General features: G+C 35.1%; 1 protein-coding gene and 1 pseudogene across 4 annotated transcripts in view; one reads left to right on the top strand and one right to left on the bottom strand.

Moving 5' to 3' along the window:
- Positions 1 to 12,285: 12,285 nt before the first annotated feature.
- XKR9 (XK related 9) overlaps positions 12,286 to 22,462 on the bottom strand; it is a 90,212-nt gene continuing 80,035 nt past the window's right edge. For all 4 annotated transcript variants that reach the window (XM_008710785.2, XM_008710784.2, XM_008710786.2 and 1 more), the window contains 2 exons: positions 21,924 to 22,144; positions 12,286 to 12,985 (listed from right to left, as the gene is read on the bottom strand). In XM_008710785.2, the coding sequence (XP_008709007.1) occupies positions 12,357 to 12,985; positions 21,924 to 22,144 (850 nt within the window). In that variant the 3' untranslated portion in view covers positions 12,286 to 12,356. The remainder of the gene's footprint in view (positions 12,986 to 21,923; positions 22,145 to 22,462) is intronic.
- On the top strand, positions 18,632 to 20,225 carry LOC121101718 (annotated as a pseudogene).

Genomic DNA, 22,462 nt, shown 5'->3' with positions numbered 1-22,462 from the left:
GTTGTCTCCCAGAGGGAGGAACTTTCTTCCTGGAAGCTAGCAAGATTTCAGTGTTTTTCATCTTGTCCCCAGTTGCCTATTGCTGGAGGTAAGTCCCAGGAAAGTACGGTCAAGAGGTGGGAGCTCCCTCCTTTCACCAAACTCCCACTTGTGGAACTGAGGCTCCTACAGTGGAGTGTCACTAATAGAGAAGCTTGCCATTGTTCCCACTCCCAGCTACAGTCCTAGCCCAGAGATTTTGCCTGAGGAAGAAGCAGCCATAAAACAGATAGCTCCTGATCCCTCCACAAAGAAATTGAGTTCATTTGCAAAAGATCTTGGAGAAGTTTAACCTAAGAGCCCTCTCAAGAATAGGGGAGGCTGTGGTAAAAGGCAATTGGAAGGAGAACTGTGTATGTAATAAAGAAAAGGCCTAGGCTGTGGGCTGGTTAGTAGTTTAGAGAACTGAGGAATAAGACAGCTGGGAGGAGCCCTCCTGGGGTCAGAACAAATATCATACTGATCTCTGAAACTATTCTGTCTAAAGAGCCACAGTTCGATTAGATTCATTTGTAGAGGAATTTATGCCCTAGGACATTTTTGTAAAAAAAAAACAGAGCAATCAGGAAGCAATTACTGGAGTTTTAACAGCTGAGTATGGTCAGGGAAAGAGTGGTGAAGGGCCCTACCACTGCTGGATCATCCCAAAGTGACTGTGGGCACACCTAAAAGCTATGCCTCCCAGAGGAGCAACACCAGATTCTTAACCTTGGTGGGGGGGGGGGGGATAGATTGCACTAAAATGATCCAGCCAATTACTAAACAAATAAACAAGTAAGTAACAATAACAAGCTCCAGAATAAGGGTACCAGTGCCCAGAGTTACTAAAATACATTATGTAAATTGTCCATAAAAATTACCATATCAATAATACCAACAAAATTGAGAAGCATGCAAAGAGACAGAAACGTATGACCCATACTCCAGAAAAAATAAAAGCAGGCAACAGAAACTTCCTGTAACAGCAACCAGAGGTGTGATTTAACAGAAAAATATTACAAAGTAGCCATTATGAATATGTTCACAGAAATAAAGAAAACCATGTTTAAAGAAGTAAAGTAAGGTATATTGACACTGTTGTACCAAATAGAAAAATCAAAAAAAAAGATAGAAATTGTTTTTTAAAAGAATCAAGTGGAAATTCTGGAGTTAAAAATGCAATAACTGAAATTAAAAATTTACTAGAAGGGGATCAACAGTAGATTTGAACTGGCAGAAGAAAAAATTGATAAACCTGGAGATAGATTGATAGATATTATGTAAACTAAAGAACACAGAGGAAAAAGAATGAAGAAAAATAAACAGCCTCAGAGAAATGTGAAACACCATTAAGCACAATATACAGATAAAGACAGTGCCAGGAAAGAAGAAAAGAAAGATCCATAACCAAGTGGATTTATCCCAGGAATTCAAGGTTGGTTTAGCATCGGAAAATCAGGTAATGTAATACATCATATCAACAGAACAAAAAACAAGTCATCAATAATCATCTCAATCACAAAATCATCTCAAAAGAATTTGAAAAAAATCCATCACCCCTTCATGATAAAAAACATTAAATAAATCAGGCATACATAGAAGGGTATTTCTTCAACTTGATAAAGAGCATTCATGAAAACGCACAACTAAAATCATGATTTATCGTAAAAGACTGAAAGCTTTCCCCCCTAAGATGAGGAACAACACAAAGATATCTGTTCTCATCACTTCTAATTCAACATTGTACTGGAAGTTCTAGCCAAGAGAACTGAATATGAAAAAGAAATAAAAGACATTCAGATTGTAAGGGAATGAGTAAAACCATTCCTACTTGCAAATGATATGCCCTTTTATATAGAAAATCCTAAGGTACCACTAAAAAACTATTAGAACTAATAATTGAGTTTAACAAGTTTGTAAGACACAAGATCAATACACAAAAATTAGTTGTATTTCTATACACTGGCAGTAAACAATCTGAAAATGAAATCAAAACAATTTCATTCACAACAGTATCAAGAAGAATAAAATACTTAGGAATAAATTTAACAAAAGCAGTATAAAAAATTCATACTCTAAAAACTACAAAGCCCTACTGAAAAAAATTAAAGAAGATCTAAATAAATGGGAAAACATCCCACAAACATGGACTGAAAGACTTAACATTGTTAAAATAATATTACCGCCCAAACTAATCTATGGATTCAATCCCTATCAGAACCCCAGCCAACTTCTTTGTATAAATTAACAAGCTGATTCTAAAATTTATATGAAACTGCTAAGGACCCAGAATAGTCAAAACAATTCTGAAAAAGAAGAAAAAAAACTAAAAGGACTCACACTTCCCAATTTCAAAACCCACTACCAATTTCAAAGCTTACTACAAAGCAACAGTAGTCACCACAGTGTGGTCCTGGCACAAAGACAACATAGACCAAAAGAATAGAGTTGACAGTCCAGAAATAACCCCATACTTCTGTGGCCAACTGATTTTCAACAGGGGTGCCAAGACCAGTCATTGGGGTAAGAATAGTCTTTTCAACAAATGGTGCTGGGACAATTGGATCAAAAGAATGAAGTGGGATTCTTCCCACCATATACAAAAATTAATTCAAAATGGATTGAAGACTTAAATGTAAGAATAAAAACTATGAAACTCTTAATAGAAAACATAGCGGCAAATATTGATGACCTTGGGGGCGCCTGGGTGGTGCAGTCGTTAGGCGTCTGCCTTCGGCTCAGGGTGTGATCCTGGCGTTCTGGGATTGAGCCCCACATCAGGCTCCTCCGCTAGGAGCCTGCTTCTTCCTCTCCCACTCCCCCTGCTTGTGAATTCCCTCTCTTGCTGGCTGTCTCTGTCAAATAAATAAATAGAATCTTTAAAAAAATATATTGATGACCTTGGATTTGGCAAAAGATTCTTAGATATTATGCCAAAAATATGAATAGCAAAAGAAAATTGATAAATTATGCTTCATCAAAATTAAAACTTTTGTGCTTCAAAAAACACCATCAAGAAAGTGAAAAAAATAACCCATGGAATGGGAGCAAACATTTGTAAATCATATTTGATAAGGGACTTGAATCTAGAATATATAAAGAACACTCACTAGTCAGTAACAAAAAGATAAATAACCCAACTAAAAAAATGAGCAAAGGTTCTGAATAGACATTTCTCCAAAGAAGATATACAAATGGCCAATAACACGTTTATGAAAAGATGCCTGACATCATTAGTCATCAGGGAAATACAAATCAAAACCATAAGATACCATCACCAGGCAGCTAGAATCAAAAACTCAGATATAAGTGTTGGTGAAGATGTGGAGAAATTGGAATCCCCATACACTACTGATAAGAATATAAAATGGTGCAGCCACTTTGGTGAAGAATGGAAGTTCTTCAAATAAACATAAAGTTACCATATGACCTAGCAATTCCACCTGTAGGTATATACTCAAGAGAAACAAAAACACGACTACACAGAAACTTGTACAAATGGTTATAGCAGTATTATTTATAATAGCCAAATAGCAGAAACAACCCAAATGTCCATTAATGAACAACCAGATAAACAAAATATAATCTATTCATACAATGGAATATAATTCTGCATAAAAAGAAATGAAGTACTAATACATGCTACAACATAAATAAACTTTGAAAACAACGTTAAGTAAAAGAAGCCAGTCACAGGGCTACATACTATATAATTCCATTCATATGAAAATTCAGAATGGGAAATCCATAGACAGAAAGTAGATTAGTAGTTGCCTAGGTCTGGGAGCAGCGGAAGGGAAGATGGGAATGGAGGGTTGTATTACTGTTCTCCAGAGAAACAAAATCAATAGGATATGTGTATATATAAAGAAAGACATTTATTTTAAGAAATTGACTCATGCAATTGTGGAGGCTCTTAAGTCCAAATTCCGCAAGGTGGCTAGCAGGCTGAAGACCCAGGATAAACTGATGATGTTGTTCAAGTCTGAAGATCAGAAGTCTTTCCTGTTTAGAAGAAATCAGTCTTTTGTTGTATGCTGGCCCTGAAACTGATTAGATGAGGCCCACCCATGTTATAGAGGACTAACTACTCGAAGTCCATATATTTAAATATTAATATCATCCAAAAACACCTTCATAGAAACATCCATAATAGTGTTTCACCACATTTCTGGGCCCTGTGTGTGGCCCAGCCAAGTCGACATACAAATTAACCATCACAGGACGGATAGATAAAGGTACAGGGTTTCTTTTGAAGTGATGAAAATGTTCTGAAATTGCTTGTGGTAATGGTTGAAATGTTTGTGAATACACTAAAGAACACTGAACTGTATACATTTTAATAGGTGAATTGTATATGAATTATACCTCAATAAAGCTATTTTTTTCAAAAGGAGAGACTACCACAATAATCTTTATATTTTTGGAAAATGCAAACAAGTTTTTTTACCCAAAATTTTTTGAAAAGGACTTTTCATCCACTGACTACCACAAAAACACAAATCACTGTCTGGAGGTGATCGATCAATTAAGCAACAGATATTTACCAAGCCCTCTCTTAGCACAGTGCTGAACACAGACAGCCCTCAGAAGTAAACACTGATAGTTTGATTCATTGCCCCCAAAAAGAATCAGATGATTTTCCTAGTGCTCTATGGAATGAAATTTATTCTATTGGTTTTTCCAGGGAATCAGAAAAGTAACATAACTACGCTGCTATTGCAAACTCTATGCAAAGTCCTCTGAGGGTCACAGAAATATAATCCCTGATCTATGTAAGCTTATAATCTACTTAGCAAGACATACTACTAGACAAAAAACAAAAACTGTAAGTAAAACTAGTGTTTAATCTTAAAGCAACCATACCTAAGAGATTCTGTGGTCCATAAAAAATTAAGAGAAATAATACTTACCAACAATTATTTAATGAAATCTTACCATTCATATAAATGCATTATAATAGGCATGATGGCTTCAAGGTTCTTTGTGGAGCTGGAGTGCTGGTCACACAAGCCCTCGGGGCCCATGGTCCCAATGCAGTCCCTGCAGTCCATGGCATCTGGAAGTGGTGTTCCTGTTGATGGCAAGAAGGTGGATGGGCTAGACAGGAAGGTTATGATGGCTGAACAGAAGGGACTGGACCCATACAATATGCTAGCCCCAGGCAGCTTCAGGAACCAAGGAAGTCCCTAATTTAGTCCCACCTATCACCAAAAAACAATAGTGGGCTGCATCTGTGAAGAGTAAACATCATCTGGTGTGGCTGCATAAAGGGGAGACCTAGCAATGCCCTAGCTGTGGAACCCATTACTAGCTAATGCCCCCACCAGTTGGCCCACTGAGCCTTTGCACTGACTTACTCAAATTGTAAAGTTTCTTCTTTCCAGTAAAGACCCTTGGCTCCTTCCCCCATTAAAAAAAAAAAAATGCATGTTCACATATATACACTACATGCACATATTCATGCATATTTCCAAAGGCCAGAAAGTGATTTGCAGTTTAAGCCTTAATCCTGATCTCATCAATAACTAGTTGTATTTAGCAGTCTCTATAGATCATACTGTCTACATATGAGAAACAATACACACTACACAAGAAAAAAAATTATGAAAAACTAAGATGTTGTTACACACAAAAGGGTTAAACTTCTTTGTGATATAATTCCAGGTTTTTTATGTGAGTATTCATATTTTGTACATGTGGAAGCAATTTTACAAAGGTATAATGACATCAAAACCAAGTTCCAAATATACTGCATACTGGGGGAAGAATGTCAAAAACAGAAAATTTCAGAAATGGTTACAATCTATAAAACACTATCATATATGGTATTTCGCTGATTTTTCACAATAGCCCAGGAAGATAGTTGTTGTTACTGCAGAATTCTCATTCAACATACACAGAAACTGAGAGATTAAATGATACATCACAGTCACAGAGGTAATAAAGTCAAGGCAAGGAATCAAACTCAGATCTTTGGGCTTTCAAATCAAAATTTCTGCAACAGAATGAAAATCAATTGCTGGTTCAAGCCAAGATGTCAAGATACTCAGAAAGATGTCTATGACTCTACAGCTACTATCTATCAAAATTAATTTTTAAAAGTAATAATAGCCATAATAAAGGTAGCTTTCAAGCTCTGTACTAGGTCAGGCAAACAGAAAATATAACAACCCTGCAAACTACATCTTTTGATTTTTCTCTAATCCTTGTCTACCATCAAAGGAACATATCTAGAAGAAAAAAAATTACAAGTCCCCTACACCATGTAGATCTTTATGTTCTACCAATTGAGGTTTAGTATAAACTTAATCTACTAAGTTTATATCTTTAAAAATTACTTAGGTCTACTTTCATAAAATAAAATTTGCGTCTTAAAACAATAAATAACACTTAAGTGTAGAATTATCTCCATAACAAACTAAACCTATTATCAAAATGTAGTCTCTTTGGGAAACCACAAACAGTTCCTGTTAACCTCAAAGACTAGGTATATTTGCAAATGCCCACTTAGAGAAGTCCTAAAATGGGCTCCAAAGATACATTATACATCTCTGACCCCCGCAATCATAAGGACACGTTTTGATTTATGTAACAATTAAGAATGAGCCTCAAGATACTGTACAGGAAATTAATGTTTGGCTTTGGTATTCTCATGGCTTGTAGGAATATTGTAGTTGATAGCATAAACCAGGGAACCTATTAAGCAGCACATCCAATTTGTCCATGGTTCCATTGCCCTCTAGTGGCTATTTTGAAACTAGTTATTAACAGCATTCCTAGCCTTTGAAAGTGAGCAAGGGCTTCTCAAAGCACATAAGCAGACACAGCATCAGCAACATCTGGGAACTTCTTAGTCATACAAATTTCAAGCCCCACCTAAGATCTAGTGAAAAGAAACTGTGGATGGTGCACAGCAATCCGTTTTAATGTATCCTCCAGGTGATTCTGGATGCACAGTAACTTTGAGAACCACTAGTCTAAGGGAAGCATTTTACTCATATTTGAAGTAAACGTGAATGCAGATAGGTGCATGTGATGATTAATTCTGTGTATCAACTTGACTAGACTAAGGGATGTCCAGATAGCTACTAAAACATTATTTCTTGGTCTGTCTGTGAGGATGTTTCTTGAAGGGATTAGTATTTGCATTGGTGAATTGAGTAAAGCGAATGTCCTCCCCAATGTAGGTAGGTATCATCCAATCTATTGGGCCTAAATAGAACAAAAAGGCAGAGTAAGGGCAAATTTGTTCTTTCTCTACTTGAGCTAAGACATCCATCTTTTCCTGCCCTCAGACATTGGCACCTCTGACTTTAAGCTTTCAAATTCAGATCAGTAAATACCCCAATAGCCCCAAAATTCTCAGGCTTTCAGACTTGGACTGAATTACACCACTGGCTTTCATGGTTCTCCAGCTTGCAGACAGCATATCATGGGACTTTTCAATGTCCATAACCACGTGAGCCAATTCCTATAATAAATCTCCTCTTACATATATAAGAACCCTAATACAGTATATGTGAGTGTTCCTTTATGAGTATTGCTCATAATTATTCCTATGCTTTTTCTGAATTTCAAAAGGCCTTTTATATGCACAGAATACTCTAGGAAAAGCTTACATTTATTTGGGGAGACCTAAAAGTGCTATAAAGCCATGACTGGATGATATAGAAAACGATAGGATAAAATGAATAAAAGTAAATTCACTGAATATTAAAAATTCATTTTAAGAGCTTGCTGACTAACCAAAACATCTAACCTATATAGGATCCACCTATTTGTTCCTTGTCTATAAAATCAGTGGAAAAATGTTTGTTCAATGAATTGAATATTCAATCCAGGTTTGTGGGGGGAGTTTAATATTCAAGTTCTTTAATGTATGCATATTATTTTCTACCCATTTTTCCATTACATAAATTGCTACTTCCCATTATATATATTGTTAATTGAATTATTCAAACTACCAGTGACAGAACCTTAGCCACATCCTGAGCTAAGACCAAAAACTATCTATTCTTTTAAATAATTCATTATGTTATGTTAGTCACCATACAGTATATCCTTAGTTTTCGATGTAGTGCTCCATGATTCGTTATTTGCGTATAACACCCAGTGCACCATTGCAATATATGCCAAAAACTATTTAAGCCAGACTTTTTAAAAATTGTGTTTTGGGTAAATAATTCATAATTTTTAAATCATGTGTAATTTAGAGTCATCTCTAGGCTGCTGATGGTCACTTAATCTGTTCATCAGATAAAGTTAGCATGGTTCTACAGAAAGTAAACTAGAAGTCACAAAATATGAGATTTGATCTTTTGGCAAGTAACTTGCCAAAAGCATATTTTTCCCAGCTAAAGAGTAGTGGAAAAATATAATATCTATATTACTGGGGTTTTGTGAGGGTCAAGCAAGTAATAATAAGGGAAGATTAAATGTTAAATAAAAGGAATTTATACCTCATGTTTAAGCAAATACCCAGAAAGGATGGCATATATTACAGAGTACTGAAACTATTATTGATTAATAAAAAGATGGCTGTAGCTTCTACTGCACAAAGCCCTTAAAAATAACCACTATAAACTCTGGACAAAATATAAGAAAAAAAACTACCTGAAAGCACTTGAGAGGAAAAAAGCAGGCAGACATTGAAGAGGTCAACATTTGTAAGAAAGAATGGCACTGAGTGAGGACAGACTCCAGTCAACATACTGAGTACAAAAACACAGAAAACCTGCAATCTTAAGGTGCAGAAGACAGAATATGGAGTGACCACAGTAGCTGAAAAGTAAGGGTGAAAATCTGAGAGGGCCAATAGAGAGTAAGTCTTATTCCATATATTAAGTCTTCCTAATTCTCTGACACTGAACTATACATATGAGAGGCAGAATCCAAGCAGCACACTGAAGCTAAGCAAATAAACACTTTTTTATAGTTCGAAGTTCAAGTTAGTGGTCTTCTAAAAGAAAAAAATTTATATTCTTCTCAATAAAAAAAGGATCAAGAGAGATCTAAAATATATCATTCATAACATGCTGGAACAGACACATGAGGAAATAGGAAAATATGACCTGTGCTCAAAAGAAAAGGCAATCAATGAAGACCAAACCTGAGATGATGCAGATATTGAAATTAACACACAAGGATTTTTAAAACATCTATTATAGTTACAATAAAGGATATAAAAGAAAATATACTCATAATGAATAAAAAGGATACAAAATTTTAGCAGAGAAATAAAAACTATTTAAAGAAATGGAAATTCTAGAACATAAACATAAAATCTTTGAAATTTTTTAAAAAGCCATTAGATGAGCTTACAGTAGATTGAAGATGAAGGAAAAAGTCAATGAACTTGAAAATAAATCCAATAACTATTGAAGAACAAAAAAAATAAATAAACTGGAAAAAAATGAACAAGCCCCTCAGAAACGTATGGGATAACATCAATAAGTCTAACATATATGTTAACGGAGTCCAAGAAGAGAGGCAAAATGATAGTAAGAATATGTGAAGAATAATGGCGGAAAACTCTCTAAATATGGTAAAAGACTAAAATTTATAGATTGAAGAAGCTCAGAGAACCTCAATTAGGAAAATACAAAGAAAAACTGCAAACATAAACACAGTAGTCAAACTATTGCAAACAAAACATGAAAGGTAAAATCTAAAAACAGCCAAAGAAAAACAACAAATTACATATAGGGGTAATGACTTCAATGATCACTAGCTTCTCATCAGAAACGATGGAGGCCAGAAATCAGTGGAATGAACTTTAAAATGCATAAAGCGGGGCGGGGGGGGGGAGAGAATGTCAACCCAGAACTTTATATCCAGCAGAAATATAAGAATAAAGGAAAAATAAAGACATGTTCAGATAAAAGAAAAAAACCTCAGCAACAAACTTAAACTACAGAAAATGCTAAGAGACATTCTCTATGCTAAAGGGAAATAACATAAACATTTAAATCTTCAGAAAGGGATGAAAAGCACTTTCTTTTTATTATTTAATGTCTTTGTCCTTAATGACTCAAAGATTCTGATTAAAGTGCTACTAAGTGAGCCTAACTTCTTCTCCCATCTTCACTCTCTCAGTGTGTGAATATATACACATACCACCAAACATGCAGAGATAGGGAGATATGCAATAAGTGAGATTCACACTACAAGGATCAGGTGCCCAAAGGAAACTGCAGAGTCCCTAGTTCCTGCAAAGTTTTTCCATGCCACCTAACCTTCTCAAAGAGCAGCACAGGAGACATCTTATTGAGTTTATATACTCTATAAATATAACCCTTCTGTTATTCAATATTTTGTTTCATTTACTATAAAATGAAAATCACAAACAGTAAACATTCTGAAAGATAGATGGTCAGTTTCTATAAATGCTTCAGTAGATAACCTTTTCAAGGAACAGAACTCTATTATACATTTGTTTTGTACCCACAACAGTACCTAACCTAGCAGAGAGCTGGGCACAGAGTTAGTGCTTAACATTTACTTATTGCTTTCAAATAGGGTTGATAGTTAAAATGCATTATATCTAGTAAGTTTACCCTTCATTCTGAAAGCTACAGTTTTACATTAAGTTATAAGACCAAATGTGGAAATGGAAATTTTTTCTCCTGGTATTAGAGAAGGCTATCTTTTGAGGACTCATTCATTAAGACCCTACCCAAGGGAAAGAAAGGGTAAGAAACTGAAAAAGATACGAGAATTTGATGGGAAAACTTCATTATTTCCAGGAGTTCAGCCTAATACACTTGTCCTCCCTATTTACTCCTAGGACCAAAATTTATTACTTAGTATAAGGAATAATGCAGAAAACCATTAATATATGATTTGGTTACTTAAAGTCCTTTCCCTATTTTTTTAATCACTTTATTTTAGTTTTGTTATTATTGAGCTATAATTCTTTCTACATTCTGGTAATAACACCTTATCAGATACAGACATTTCCCCAAAGAAGATATACAAATGGCTAACATCACTAGCATCATTAGTGATGCTTAACATCACTAATAGAGAAATGCAAATCAAAATTATTGTGAATTATCAACGCACACATTTTAGGATAGCCACTATCAAAAATACAAAATATAGCAAGTGTTGCTGAGGATGTGGAGAAACTGGTACCATTAGTGGGATTGTAAAATGGTGCAGCCACTATCAAAAACAGTATGGAGTTTCCTCAAAAGATTAAAAATAATTTACTATATGATCCAGCAATCCTACTTCTGAGTATACAACCAAAAGAGATGAAAACAGGATCTCAGAGAAATACTTGCAAACCCATGTTCACAGACATTACTCACAACAGCCAAGAGGTAGAAGCAACCCAGCAATGGATAAACAGAGAAAATGTGGCATATACATACGACGAAGTATTGCTCAGCCTTTAAAAAAGAAGGAAAATCTGTCACATGGCACAACATGGATGAACCTGTGGGCAATATGCTAAGTGAAATGAGCCAGTCACAAAAAGACACTCTGTGATTCCCCTTATATAAGGTATCTAAAGTAGTCAAATTAATTAAACACAGAAAATAGAACTGTGGTTCCCAGAAGCTACAGAGTGGGAAATAGGAAGTTGTTCGATGGGAGTAGTCTCAGTTTCGCAAGATGAAAAAGTTATAGAGATGAACAACAAGGTGAATGCTAGTTACTGCTATTAAACTGTACACTTAAAAATGGTAAACTTGATGTTTTGTTTTCTTCCTCTTCCCTTCTTTTCCCTTTTGCTTTACTCAATCTGCCCCCAACTCAAAATATATGCACTGAATCAACAAAATAGAAGAAAGAAAAATGAGCTTTCTGCTCTTCTCTCTTTGCAGTTCTCCACGAGCATTAGTTTTAGTTCAGAAACAATGAGGGAATGAAGAATGGCACGTATTGGGATGAGCACTGAGTGTTATATGCAACCAATGAATCGTTGAACACTACAATAAAAACTTATGACATACTATATGCTGGCTAACTAAACATTAAAAAAAAAAAAGAAACAAACAAACAAACAAACGAGGGAAAAGTTGAAGGGAAGCTCAATTCCAGGCTTCTAATTTGGGGGAACCAGAACATTTCTTCCAATTCAGGTTCAAGCTGGCAACTCTACTAGGCAAGAAGGAAATGTATTTGAGTACCCAAGATCTTTAAAACCAAATGAAAAATTAATTTAAATAATAAAATATTACTATGCTCTCCCACATTCATAGTTAATATACTAAAACTGATCTCAAATTAAAGGCAAAAATAAGGAAGAACACATACACATAACATTTTCTTTATTAACCAATGAAACAAAAAAAAATAAGAAAAGAGATCTCACAAATGAATAGCTATTCCATTAGAAAATACTTCATTCTACAATCTCTTTGAGCTGCTTTTCCATCAATTTCATCAGGTTTTGTTTCTTCATTTCTGTTTGGGTGCAAAGTCCCATAATAAACAATAAGAAAAATAATTCCAAGGACAAGAGTAAGACCTATAGTGATACTGATAGACATAAAATAGTCTGAGTTAAAAATAGAGACTGGGGAAACCCAGAACACAACCAATATCCCCCCAGTGGCCAGTACTCTTACAATATAATAACAAAACATTGGACATTTGGTATTCTGTCCCTTAATATTAAAAAATGTAAAAGTAAGAATGAATCCAACAACAATTCTGTATAAGAATTCCATACTTATAGAAGCACAAAACTGAGTTTGCTTTTTGAATGCCCACAATATTCCTAAAAACCAAAGAAATAACAACAGAAATAATGCAATATTAACATTTAAGAATAAAAGAAGTACAACACTCAGCATCCAAGATAATAATGTAAACAACTTGTAAAAGAGGTATGTGAATCTGGGACAGAATCCACTAAGGAGATTTTTATCAGGCAAGGATTTTCTTAAAGCTACTTGATAATCAACAGTTGACCAAGAAATAGCACAGCAAGAAACCATAATGGCTGCATCTACAAAACAAAAAATAAAAAATAGATATACTGTTATAGGAATAGTAATAGCAATATTAAATTACTATATGCCATACACACTTTATCTGCATATACACACACCCACAAACACATCAGGTACTTTATATATTCATCTAATCCTTTGAAATAGATATAAATATTCCCATATTACATATGGAAGAATTGATGCTTAGAAAATACACATATTACTTAAGTCACACAGCTAGCAAGTTGCAGAGAGTTGAGATCTCAACTAAATCTGCCTGATTTCAAAGTTGGTGTCCTTAAATGCTATTATAGACTGCTTTATATGATTTTAATTAAATTCACTGTACAAATTTTATTGAGCAAGTGGTATAATGGAAACTGCACACTGTGGAAGTCCTCTAAGAGACTACAGTTACAGTCCTAGCTTCTCCAGTCTCTTTGGCTTTGACCTTGAACATATATTTAATTCACCAAGAGACAGCATAATGGGGGGCAGCAGTAAGAAGGAAGGAAGAGAGGGAGTTAAACAGAAAATTTAATGTAAGGATATAGATACTTATCTACAAGCTAAATTTCCCATTTCTTTAGATGATGAATCAAATAAATATATTCTAAAACTTACAAATTTCTATAGACTTGACATCTTTACTCCTTTTCTTCCCCAACAAATAACAGAAGTTCATTACTACTTTGAAAAGGCATGCCATTAGCCCCACTGTCAAAGCTGGGAACTTTTATAAAACTGAAAGCAAAGACATTAGAGGATTAGAAAGAATTTAAAGAAGAATACAGAATGCTATTCCTTCCCATTTAGTCTCATTGAAGGTCTATATATTAGGATAAAAAGGCAGACAAAATAAATTGACCTATTGAAGAAGATTATAATGATTTTAAATGCTTTGTCTATGCTCCTGGTTTTAGCATATTCCATTCTGGACCATACAATTAGCTGGACTTTTTTCTTTCTTCTTTAATTCAAACATATTTTAATTAAAGCACTACTTTCCCCTAAATTGTCCTACGATTTTTTTCTCTACTTAGTTTTAACTTCTACCAAACTAATACATATGCATAACGATTGAACAAATAAACAAAAACAAATTAACAGATATATATAATTTAAAAGTCACTAAGCTCTATCTCGCCTCACCTCTCAGTCACAACTCCCAGAAGAAATTACTAAAACTCTTCTAGCATTTCTTCTGACATTTATCGCTGTATTTCTAACTAAAACAAATATTTTTACTTTATCTGCTTTAGACACTGCTTCTTGATTTCCTCTTTGGAAAGAAGAAAATTTAGCAAATACACACATAAATACACACCTTCCTTGCATTTTCCTCTCCCTCCATCTGCCACCAGAGTAACATCAATATTTTTGGTAAAAGTCAGTATTTGGTGTTTACCTTATTATAACTACATAAGTACAGATTTTTTTACTGCTCAGCCAGGTATTACATTGATATATTTCCTTTCTTTTAAAACTATTCATTGTTCCTTTACATGCTTAGTTTTTCATAATCCTATCAATATTTCTTAGGAAAATCTTCAAATTATTAATTAGTAAAGCTCCCCTATATACACATCTATTGGTTCGTTCCTTTCTTTTTTTTTTAAAGAATAGGATCCTATTGATCTAAGGTGGTTGTTCTCAAGGTTTGATTCTTGCCGTCCCAGAATTTCCCTTCACTTAAGTCCTTCTTGCTTTATTCTCATGTTTGATCAAGCATTCTCCAGATATTCCTGAGAGGAGTTGCACCTAAGCAAAAATTTTTGAGACGATTATGTCTCAAAATGTCTTCATTCTACCTTCACATTTGATATACAAGTCTTGCTAGAAACAGAATTGAAAGCTAAAAAATGTGGGACACCTGGGTGGCTGAGCTAGTTAAGCATCTGACCCTTAATTCTGGCGCAGGTCAAGATCTTAGGGTCCTGAGATCAAGCCCGGAGTCAGCTCTATCCTCAGCGTGGAGTCTGCTTGTTCTTCTCCCTCTGTTCCTCCCACTGTGTGCTCTCTCTCCTCCCCCACCACCCCCGTCCCACAAATAAATAAATAAATAAATAAATAAATAAATAAATAAATAAAACCTTAAAAAAAATAAAGCAAGTGAGTTAAAAATATTTTCGGGGCTCAGTCAGTGAGCATCTGCCTTCTGCTTGGATCAGGGGTCCTGGGATCTAGCTCCACATCAGGCTCCCTGCTTAGCAAGGGGGGCTGGAGGGGGGGGGCGTTGCTTCTCCCTTTCCTCTCCCTCTACCCCTGTACCCCCCACCCGGCTCGTGTACTCTCTAATAAATAAAAACCTTTAAAAAAAATTTTTTTAAATATTTTCCATTGAAACTTTAAAGTCATTGCTCTATAAGCCCTAATCTCGAGTATAACAGTTAAGACTTTCAGTGCCATTCAGTTTCTCTCACATCTTATAGAATATGATCTTTATCCTTGCTTCTCTGAATGTTATAATGATGGGCTCAGTATGGCCATTTTTATTCACCCTTTCAATCTAATAACCCACATGCTTCGGTGATACGCTGTTTTATTCTTTGGTGGTTTTGCTAGAAACCACAACATGCATATTTATTTATTTTTTTTAAAGATTTTATTTATTTATTTGACAGAAAGAGACAGCCAGCGAGAGAGGGAATACAAGCAGAGGGAGTGGGAGAGGAAGAAGCAGGCTCATAGGGGAGGAGCCTGATGTGGGGCTCGATCCCATAACGCCGGGATCACGCCCTGAGCCGAAGGCAGACACTTAACGACTGTGCCACCCAGACGCCCCACAACATGCATATTTAATATCTCAAAGTTCTACATTAATGTTTTTCCTTATAGAGGAATTTATAACAAAAATAATGAAGCTTAAATTTCAGGGACTCACACTTGCCCAAGTTCTTTCCAAGCCAGCAAAGCCCTAGTAATGTGTTCATTCTGTCATATATTTTTATAAGATTTGGGAAAATAGGATATATTTTTTTAAAGATTTTATTTATTTGACAGAAAGAGACACAGCCAGCGAGAGAAGGAACACAAGCAGGGGGAGTGGGAAAAGAAGAAGCAGGCTCCCAGCAGAGCAGGGAGCCCAATGCAGGGCTTGATCCCAGGACCCTGGGATCACACCCAAAGCCAAAGGCAGACGCTTAAGGACTGAGCCACCCAGGCACCCTGGGAAAATAGGATATTTTAAATGCAGTTGATTAAATGCCCTGTCACTACTCCTACTTACTCTCTCTTATATTTTGCCTTGGTGTGTTGAAGTGGCTGTGGTCATTTTGGAGCTCTAAGGGAAACTGAGTTGAGAATACATTTAGTTTAGGTTTGAGGGATATGTTTATAAGATCTGTTTAAATAATTAAGATCTTACTAAGTCACAGAGCTGAGATTCTCCGCAGTTTGCCTGATATTAACACTTCACTATATTGCCATCAACAGGCCTTTGATTACTTAACATTAAGACATAATGGTCTAGCCTTATCCAGTTGACATTATTAGTTTGACACTATTTCCCATTTCCCACTCATCTACTGGCTTTAATATATTTTTCTGATCATTTAGCTAACATAACATCAAACCATACTCTATCCAAACTGAATCCCTTGTCTTTACCAAACCACATCTTTGCTTATGTATTTCTTTCAGTCTGAAATGACCTTGTCAAATTACTGATTTTTTTCTTTCTGAGTTGACATTACTGACACCAGTGGTGAAAACCTAAGACTACCAATATATTACTAAATGAGACATCAATAATAAACTAGTGTTGAAAACAGTATTGAAAATTAGTTACTTCATCAAAAAAATGTGATTCTGATCTTACAGCACATTACTAAAGAAACTGCCAGTGTTTTTCCAAACTTAACAACAATCCAAAAAATATACAGGATATTAATAATTCGTGAAGGTGAAAGAAGCTTTTCTAAGTTAAAATAAAAAACAAATTTCAATCAACTATGCTAAAAAAGATTGAATTTTTCTAGTCTCTCTATAAAATTATAAAATTATCAAATCAAGTCAATCAGTATGCAGCCAAAAAAAATAGAGTGTCAAAATAATATATTACTTTTCTTCTTGTAAAATTTGTGTTATTTGTCAGCTTTTTTATATCCGTAATTTAATTTATTTTTTTTAAATGTTTACTTTCATACCTTCTATGGACTGAACTGTAATCCCCCAAAATTCATGATGAAGCCCTAACCCCCAATGTGACTCTACTTTGAAATAGTGCCTTAAAGAGGTAATTAAAGTTAAATAAGGTCATAAGGGCAGGGCCCAAGTCTGATAGGACTGGTGTCCTTATACGAAGAGGAAGAGACACCAGAGATCTTTCTCCATACACAGAGGAAAGGCCATGTGAGGACACAGCAATAAGATGGCCATCTGCAACCCAAGGAGAGAGCGCTCACCAGAAACCAACTCTGCTGGCACCTTGATCTTAGACTTCCAGTATCCAGAACTTTAAGAAAATGTATTTCTGAGGGTTAAGCTGTAGAATTCTGTTATGGCGGCCTACACAGACTAACACAATATGTAACTTGTTTTCATATTATATTCTTTTTCTTAAACAGGGTCTCTCTAAATGTTTTAGTTTTACACTTCAAAAAACCCATATCCACCTTTGCTTTACCTTTCTTCTGGACTATACAGGGAATTTAAAACACTAATTCTATTATCTTCTACCAGACTTACATGTTATCACTGTCATACTTTCCTTCTATCTTTTTCTTAACCACATAGTATTATTTTTATTTTACAGTCAATCTTCATTTAGATTTACCCACACATTTACTATTTTCCTTCCTCTTTATTCCTTCTTGGAATATTCCTCTGTTCTGTATAAAGTACATTCTTTGGAATTTCCTTGAGTAGTGATATGCTAAGGCATGGATTTCTTTCTACTTGGTTGCTTGTGAGATGAAGGGCTTCCTGAATCTGTGGGTAGGTGACTCTTGTCATTTCTGAAATTTTTTCAGCCATTAACTTTTCAATATTACCTCTGTTCCATTCTTTCTCTCCTGTCCTTCACAGACTCTGCTCAGATGTATATTAGACCTTCTCATCCCACCTTCCATGACTCTTAATATCTCTTTCATACTCTTTCAAAGTATAATCTGAATAATTCCTTCTGATGTAGCATTGAATCACTGTCTATACAGTTATGTCTTATCTGCTAAGTTTTTAATTTCAACTTTTAAATTTTTTCATGCTCATAAATTCTTTCTTCTTTTTCAAATATACAATTCATTTTTTATAGTTTCCTATTCCATATTTTTAAGTTCATCATTTACCTCTTTCAACAAAATAGGATGCATATCTTATACTTTGCAACTGTTAATTTCCAATATCTAAAGGCTTACTAATTTTTTTCTATTTCTGCTATTCTTACTCATAATGCCTTATTTCTTTTGGTGCTATAAATTACTGTAAACCATTCATTTTCCTTGGAAAACTATTTGTGAAAATTACTTGAGGTCTAAGAGAAAGTGAATTCCTCCAGGGAGGATTTATACTTGTTTGAGCCAAATTGATAGGGTCACTATCAGTCTGGGACCACTTTAAACTATATTCATAGCCTGGCTTTTATTAGTTTGTATTTGGGTTTTTTGTTTTGTTATTTGAGCTAAAGATGAAAATTTTGATTGCAAAATTGTTATACTGTTATGTTTCCCTGTTCTACTCAGCAGCAAGGCGATAATCCTTGCTATCTCTTGAAAGCAGATAATGACTTAGGTAACTTCACACTTTTGCCCTGAGGAGGGTGCCTTTTGGAGTACCAGCTTTACAGATTAGAACTCGCTATCAGACATCCCTCCCTTATGAGGACTGAGTTTTGTCTTCAGTCCACACACTGGAAGCTATCAAAACTGAATCTGCTATTTATAGGTTTAGTAAAAAAAAAAAAAAAAAAAACACACAATCTCTCCACGTATAAATGCCTTCAGAGTCCTAACCTAACCCTGCTGTGTTCCCACTTTCACGTATATTTTGGCCTCTCATATCAGATTGTTTTATGGTTTTATGAAGACTTTTGAAAATATCCAATTATTTTACATATTTTCAGAGAGACAATTAATTCAAATAATTATTATTTGATTTTTAATTTGATGATTAATTCAGAGAGAGGATTAATTCAAATGCCTTTCAGTGGTAGAATTTATCTAAATAATCTGTTTTCCATCGCTTTCCATCTTCTAAACATTTGTTGATATTCTTTTTTTTTTTTTAAAGGAAAGGAATGACTTTTTTTTTTTTAAAGATTTTTTATTTATTCGACAGAGATAGAGACAGCCAGCGAGAGAGGGAACACAAGCAGGGGGAGTGGGAGAGGAAGAAGCAGGCTCATAGTAGAGGAGCCCGACGTGGGGCTCGATCCCATAACACCGGGATCACACCCTGAGCTGAAGGCAGACGCTTAACCGCTGTGCCACCCAGGCGCCCCCATTTGTTGATATTCTAATCTGCTATTCTACTCTGCACTCTCTTTGTCCTTGTGGGTTTATACTGTTTTTACTCCTTTACTCTCCTTTTTAGTATAATTTCAGGAAAGTGCAAAGAAAAAAGAATATGTTCAGTCTTCTAAAGTACTGCTATATATAACCTGATTTTTTTTACATTTTACTCTTCCTGATTGTCAAAACAATATGAGTATCATAGAAAATTTTCAAATTCAGGAAACCTTAAAGAAGATGAAATAAAATCATTCATAATCCTAATACCCAGAAGCAGCCACAGTTGATATTTTTGCATGTCTTCTTCCAGACATTTTATATAATAATTTCTCTGCATCCTTAAAAGTATGATAGAAAATTTGGCAGTGAACAGCTCTGCATTGTGGGAACTTTTTCCTTTCTTTCTTCTGACCTTTTTGGCAGCTGCTTTTGGTTGGGACTGTCCCACATCTAAGACAACAAGACGGTGGCCTCAAAGAAGATGAAAAAGTCGCTGGAGTCAGTCAACTCTAGGTTTCAACTCACTACAAAGATGGAAAGTACAGGCTGGGGTACAAGCCAACTCTGAAAACGATCAGACACAGCAAAGCGAAACTGGTCATCCTCGCCAACAACTGCCCGGCCTCAAAGAAATCTAAAATAGAATACTACACCATGTTGTCCAAAACCGGTGTCCATCACTACAGGGGCAATAATATTGAATTGGCCCTGCATGTGGGAAATACTATAGAGTATGACACTGGCTATCACTGATCCAGGTGATTCTAATATCATTAGAAGCATGACAGAACAGACTGGTGAATAGTAAATCACGCAAATTTTTCTTTAATAAAACTGACCAAAGTTTTTTAAGAAAAAAAAATATGATAGAAAATATCACAAACTTTTTGCCTAAGTTTTATTTTAGAATTAATTTCCTATGTCATTAAAAGTTATCTATAAATACTATTTCTAGGGGATACACCATTTTTTATACTAACAGCCTATAATTAGATTTCTCATTTTTTGCTATTTTTAACTAACACCTCAACTTCTTTTAGGTCCAAGCCCACAAAATCTTTGAATCACAAGGAAAAAAAGGTCTCATAACTACGTTCTCTTCGATGTATTACTAACAATCAAAGTAAAGGCAAAAATATTAGGACTACAGTCTAGAAGTTTACAACAAATTGGAAACAGGAAGACTGCTTGAGGGAATGAACTGATCTCACAGGTGACTCTAGCACAGAAGGAACTCCAGGGAAAATGATAATTTGTTCCTCTGAGATGAATCCAAATGTACACAGAACCAGAGTCATTAATGAAAACTGGGGCTATTATTTAGCAAATAGTTTTTTTTTTAACATCTCAAATTAAATACCTAAAAAGGTTTTTTAATGAAAATACCAACTGTCCTTAAAAAATGAACACTTTACCCTAATGAGGAAATCTGCCATAGAAGAGCAATATATTGACCAACTTACAAAATTTTCACTATTTTGTGGCATTTGCACTTTCACCCAATGATTCAATTGGGAATTTACCCTATGGATATAATTCACACACACAAAATGATTCCTGCATAAGATTACTCATTGCAGCATTTTTTTACAAGAGTAAAATATTAGAAACATTCTAAATTAACATAAATATGGGGCTTATTAAATAAATCATGGTACATCCATAACTTGTAATACTATGCAGATAATTAAACGACTGAAGGAGTTCTTTCTGTACTGATATGGATAAATCTCCAAGATATACTGTTAAGTACAAAAAACAGAGACAATTTTTATGTTACCATTTCTGTAAAAGAAAAAAAGAGGGAAAAAAGCATATAGGCTTTTAAAAATTTTTCAGAAAGAATCAGTAAAAAACTGTTAATAATAGTTTCCTTTCTGGGCAGACAAAAGAAGGAATGGGAAGAAGGGAGAGGGAGACAATATATCTACATATACTTTCTGATATTTCCATAAGTATACTTCTTTTTAAAAATATGAATAATTCTTGGGGCGCCTGGGTGGCACAGCGGTTGGGCGTCTGCCTTCAGCTCAGGGCGTGATCCCGGCGTTATGGGATCGAGCCCCACATCAGGCTCCTCCGCTAGGAGCCTGCTTCTTCCTCTCCCACTCCCCCTGCTTGTGTTCCCTCTCTCGCTGGCTGTCTCTATCTCTGTCGAATAAATAAATAAAATCTTTAAAAAAAATTTTAAAAAATTAAAAAATGAATAATTCTAAAAAGAAAAAAAAACTGTAAGAAAACTTCTAAAACCTTTCAAAGAATTGTGTAGTTGAGAGGTGCCTGGGTGGCTCAGTCAGTTAAGCGTTTAACTCTTGATTTCAACTCTGGTCATGATCTTAGGGCTGTGAGATTGAGTCCCACGTTGGGCTCCATGCTGGGCGTGGAGCCTGCTTAAAGATTCTTTCTCCCTCTCTCTTTTCCCTTCCCCCCTCCCAACAAAAAAATTAAAGAAAATAAAGATCTCAGAGCATCCATTTAACACAGGGTGTTAGGAAAGACTTACACTGACTGAAATTTGCTTGACCGTGTTCGAGAAAGGTGTAGAGCTGCAAAACAAGTTGTGGGCAGCCTTCCAGGTAGGTCTCAAATAGCCTGAGCATGCTCAAATCAGTCATTCTATCTATAACTTCTTTATGTGGATCAATTTGTTCTTCCATAAAGTTATCAGTTTTGCTGCTATTTTTGAAAGCCACGTGATAACCCTTTTTCAAGGCAAACCAATACCTGTAAACACAAACATTTATCTTCAGTAAAATATTCTTTATAACATGTATATTAATATATATAATAATTTTGGGAAAAGTAACATGTATTTAATAAGTACAGAATTTTCTGGAGTGCCTGGGTGGCTCAGTCGGTTAAGAGTCTGACTTCATTCAGCTCAGGTCATGATCTCTGGGATCAAACCCTGAGTCAGGCTCCTTGCTCAGAGGGGAATCTGCTTGTCCCTCTGCCCCTCTCCCCACTCATGCGTACACGTGCATGCTTTCTCAAATAAAATCTTAAAAAAAAATAATACACACTTTTCCCACATACTTTCTC

This window comes from Ursus maritimus, unplaced genomic scaffold (genome assembly GCF_017311325.1).
Source record: "Ursus maritimus isolate PB19 unplaced genomic scaffold, ASM1731132v1 scaffold_9, whole genome shotgun sequence".
NCBI classification, from domain to species: domain Eukaryota; kingdom Metazoa; phylum Chordata; class Mammalia; order Carnivora; family Ursidae; genus Ursus; species Ursus maritimus.
The sequence above is the reverse complement of the archived record's forward strand: the minus strand, read 5'-3'. Positions and strand labels throughout refer to the sequence as shown.